The sequence below is a fragment of the Egretta garzetta genome, unplaced genomic scaffold (assembly GCF_000687185.1).
Source record: "Egretta garzetta isolate BGI_Z169 unplaced genomic scaffold, ASM68718v1 scaffold505, whole genome shotgun sequence".
NCBI classification, from domain to species: domain Eukaryota; kingdom Metazoa; phylum Chordata; class Aves; order Pelecaniformes; family Ardeidae; genus Egretta; species Egretta garzetta.
This window is the reverse complement of record NW_009259711.1, coordinates 258,190-262,985: the sequence shown is the minus strand read 5'-3', so window position 1 is coordinate 262,985 and position 4,796 is coordinate 258,190. Positions and strand designations below refer to the sequence as shown.

The 4,796-nt window shown below is 51.1% G+C and overlaps 1 protein-coding gene across 1 annotated transcript in view; it reads left to right on the top strand.

The window, feature by feature from the left end:
* EXOC6B (exocyst complex component 6B) overlaps window positions 1–4,796 on the top strand; it is a 274,237-nt gene that overhangs the window by 12,023 nt on the left and 257,418 nt on the right. Inside the window, exon 5 of the mRNA XM_035894470.1 lies at window positions 2,780–2,984. Coding sequence (XP_035750363.1) covers window positions 2,780–2,984 — 205 coding nt within the window. The remainder of the gene's footprint in view (window positions 1–2,779; window positions 2,985–4,796) is intronic.

The window sequence follows — 4,796 nt, the reverse complement described above, 5'->3', positions numbered from 1 at the left end:
CCGCAGCCTTCTCTTCTCCAGGCTGAACAAGCCCAACTCCCTCAGCCTGTCCTCATAGGAGAGGTGCTCCAGCCCCCGGATCATTTTTGTGGCCCTCCCCTGGCCCCGCTCCAACAGGTCCATGTCCTTCTTGTGCTGAGGGCTCCCGAGCTGGACGCAGGGCTCCAGGGGAGGTCTCCCCAGAGCAGAGCAGAGGGGCAGAATCTCCTCCCTCGACCTGCTGGCCACGCTTCTCCTGATGCAGCCCAGAGTACGGTTGGCCTTCTGGACCGCCACTGCCCATGGCCGGCTCATGTCCAGCTTTTCATCCACCAGTACCCCCAAGTCCCTCTGGGCAGGGCTGCTCTCCATCCTTTCTTCCCCCAGCCTGTATTGATACCGGGGGTTACCCCGACCCAGGTGCAGGACCTTGCACTTGGCCTTGTTGAACCTCATGAGGTTTATTTGCCCTAAAATAGAGCAACCCACCCAATGTGTGCTTGTTCCTCTGGTTTAGTTGCTGGCTTTCTGTGCACTCCGAAGGTTCTCTCCAGAGAGGTTTGCGTTTTATTGCTAATGGTTTTTCATACCTTACCCGTAGTGCAAACACCGGCCGATTTACGGGGTCAATCCATTTGATTTCTGGTGTTGGGAACAGGACAGGCCGCTTCTGGTTAAAATAACTCCCCTGGGGACCTGACTGGAGTTCAGGCAGGAATTATTTTGGATGGGGATACGAGTGTCAGGTTTTCGGTGGTGCTAATAATGTTTCTTAGGACTACAGACTTTTTCTCCCCCCAAAATTCAAGCTGTAAGTGGCAGGTGCTTGGGTATAGTCAGCTGAAGTTGCCTTAATTCACCCAAGAGGTGACTGTGACCTGGTGTTAGTCTGAAATAGGTTTTTATAGACCCTGCTAATGCTTCCTAGATAGTTCCCTGATAATTTTTTTTTTTTTTTTTTTTTTTTAACCTTTAACCAGACCTGTGGTCAGGAGGAGGATGGTCTCACGTTTTCCATTGCCTTTCAGGAGGCCCCCTGAATTCCACTGAACAGGCAAATCCTATGGACTGCCACTTCCCGAAGGGAGAAGAGGGGGAGGGCGTTGGAGAAAAATGGTTTGCTTAGAATAGGTTCCCATTTAGCATCTTCCACCAGGCTCTGAAGGTTGCTTTTACGCAGAAAGGTAGGATAGAATTTACGGTGCCTTCCCTAAGGCCACTGGGCATGACCAAAATACAAAGGCATACATTGTGCATAGGGGAAGAAACATTGGGATTCTGGCGTTCCTCAATTTATAAGGTGTATTTCTTATAGAGTGGGGAAATAAATGAATGGTTTTTAACCCTGCAAAGGTCACATACCCCAGCGGTACAACTGTATTTGCTGGAGAGGCAGGGGCTTTCTAGAAAATATATCCGCTGGACCCCTAATCTGGGGGGTTTATCCAGAGTTTCACCTCTGTCTAAACAGAAAGTACTTTTGAGGGGAAAGGGGTTTGATCAGCTGGGAGAAAGGTGGGATCTGCCTCCTGGAATGCTCGGGGAAAAGGGTCGGAGAGCTCTCATGTCCAGGATCTTTGCAACTGAATAACAAGAATCTGTCCTTGGAGCAGATACTGGGCATTAACCTGCGTCAGACCCTGGTCGATCACCCTGGGGTATAGTATGGTGTATTCCCATCTCCGTGCTTCTGTCTTAGGGCCCCTCACTGCTAGCGGCTGCTGCCCTCAGCACCAGGAGGACACGGACCTGTTGGAGTGGGGCCGGGGAGGGCTACTAAAATGCTCCGAGGGCTGGAGCCCCTCTGCTCTGAGGCCAGGCTGGGAGAGTTGGGGGTGTTCAGCCTGGAGAAGAGAAGGCTGCGGGCAGAGCTGAGTGCGGCCGGTCAGGGCTTCAAGGGGGCCCAGAGGAAAGGGGGGGACAAGCTTTTTAGTAGGGCCAGCTGGGACAGGACAAGGGGGGATGGCTTTAGGGCTGTGAGCAACCTGATGTGGTTGGAGATGTCCCTGCTCCTGCAGGGGGGTTGGGCTGGGTGACCTCTGGGGGTCCCTTCCAACCCAAAACATTCTGTGATTCTATGGTGGGGCTGCTGTAGCCCTGGGTCCAAGCAGGGGAAGGCTGGGTGCTTGTGTTCCCGCAGCGCCCGCCGCACGGGTCAACAGGCTCACAGACACCACCAGCATCAATCGCCCTGTCCCCTGGCTGGCTGGTGGGGATGGAGGTGAGGCACACACGTGTCCCTAACAGAGAGCCTTCACCCAGGAAAAGGCTTGAGAGATGTAGTCCCCAAATGCTGCATCCCATAATGTGCCCCATGCCTGACCCACTCACTTTGATGGGTGTCCCCTCCATCCGCGGAGCTGATGGCTCTCCTGGGGAGACCAGGGCAGGGTCTTCCTGGGGTTCCCCCACGAGCCATCGTGCTTCTCCGCTCCTCTGTGTGCATGGGGCTGAGCTTTTTCCTCGCATAACCTAACGACTCAACGTGTGGTTGCCAGCTTCTCCTCCGCTCTGTGATACGGTGCCCCAAATGGCTTTGGGGTCACTTGTACCCGGCTGGTCCTCGCCTGCATGGCAGAGCTCTGAGTAAGGAGCTGCTGCTCACCTCCGTGTTTCTCTGCTGCTCCGTTTCAAAAGGAAAATGATGCTTTTATGGTGACCTGGGTGCTAAGCTCCATGTTCCTTTGAGCAGGGCTGAGGTTCTTCGATACGTTATTTACAGTTAATGCACATTTCGGAGGGGAGGTGGGATGGAAACAGCCATTCTTCTTCCCACATCTGCCTTGCTTGCTTTCCCCAGACACTACCCCGCGCTCAAGACCCTGGAGCACCTCGAACACACGTACCTGCCCCGAGTGAGCCACTACCGCTTCTGCAAGATCATGGTGGATAATATTCCAAAGCTGCGTGAAGAGATCAAAGAAGTTTCGATGTCAGACCTCAAGGATTTCCTGGAGAGTATCCGTAAGCACTCCGACAAGATTGGGGAGACGGCAATGAAACAGGTAGGGCTTGTTCTGTGCGCACACGTGGCGGGGGCTCTTTTGGAAGAGGAGGGTGGTTCACGGTCGTGTTAAAGTTCTCCTTTTCCAATCCCAAGGCACTACACTTAGTTTTAAGCATTGAAGTAATTTTGTTACTAGGTGAAGCAACGATTCTTCATTCTGTGGTCGCCGCTAGTGGTTATCATCTGATTTTTGTACCGTTGAAAAGCGATACACCTTTTTTTGTCATCATTTTTCCTGTGTTTTGCCATAGGCTCTTGCTAGCCCACAGCCTGGGGGGCGCAGCGGGGTCTGTAACTCATCTTTTGCGCTTAGCAGGACAGGGGCATTTGTGCTGCTGTGCCTGCTGGCAACTGGAAGGCCTGGAGACACCAGTGCTGATTTCCCAGGTTCGGGTTAAAGCCATAGAAGTTCATGCACTGACTGCAACTTAATTTTTTTTTTTTTTTTTTTTATCTTAAAGTGATTTTCAAATACTGGGTAAACTTTCAGTGCGGCTCGCTTGCGTTTGCCTAGCAGTTGATGTCTGTAAAAGATGAACCTGATGAACTGAACATTCCCACACGCGTGTTAAAACGGAATTGCCTTTTCCTGCTCTTCTTCAATATTCTAGTTCTGAATTTCAATACAGTTTTTCTTATCTCAGCCGGGAGCATTGCTCGCAGTGGCTCTTAAAAAGAACTTCACTGCTCTGATGAAATTCAAACCTCAAGTAATGAAATGTTACCTCTCATGAGCAGTAAACTGCTTCCTCAGGTGGTGATTGAAGGATTGGACTTGCTGATTGATGGGAAGGATTCTTGCTATAATTTTTCATGAGATGATAAAATCGTGCTCTTAATGTTTATGGGTGGAGGTACAGGCAGGTTCGATTTTCTGTCTTACAAACACCATCCTTCCTGTAAAGTGCTCTAGCTTGAGGATTCCTAGTAATTAATTTAATGTACAGTATATCCGCTGCCCGACTGTCTTCTCAACCTCTTCCTACTGTTCTGGGAAAGCAAAGCAAGCCGTATAGTGTGTAACAGAGCTATGGAGAGGCGCCGTGCTGCGTCGGAGAGGTCAGCAAACTTCTGTGTTACCCCTTGCACCGAGTCAAACCAGCCCGTCGGAATCTGCAGAAACCACGCCGTGCCCTGGGCATCCTGTCGTGGGGCCGGATGCGCCCGGGGGTGATGGCTGGGAAGGCTGCGGGTGTTACTGTGCGGAATTTACCTGATGCAGCAGTTTCTAGAGTAGTGATCATTTGCAAAAAAACCCCTCTGGTTTTGTTCATTACGGTGGCCAAACTTTTTAAAAGATTCTTCCATGGTTCCTGTGGCTGGAAAGGAATAGGAGTTTTGTTTGTCCTTTGGTGCCCCATTAAAGCAGTGAATATGCTACTTTAAATAAATAAATACCTTCTTTATATCCTGTTGAGGCTATTTACCAATTATAGAGACATAAGAGGATGCAGCTGTTGCATGCTCCTCTTGTAGTTTCCCATTTTGTCGTGGTGATGCTGGGAGGGGAGTTTAAACCTCTGGGCACCGGGGCCGATTGCTTTGGGGGGGCGGGGAGAACCGGGGGGCGAGAGACGTGCACGTCCAACCCCGCGTCCTTGGCTGCTTCGGCAGACCAGTCTGAGAAATTCCCCATAATTTCAAATAGCTTCCTTTGCTGTCTTTTGACTAGAGGTATTTCTGTAGCTTTGTGCTTGCTGGCCCTTTCAAATCCAGGGTGCGCTTCTTCCCGTTCTTCACATCCCTCCCTCCTGTCCCTTCTGCTCCTGGGGAGAGCTCCCACGCCATCTGGGGCTCTGTTAATTCTCCA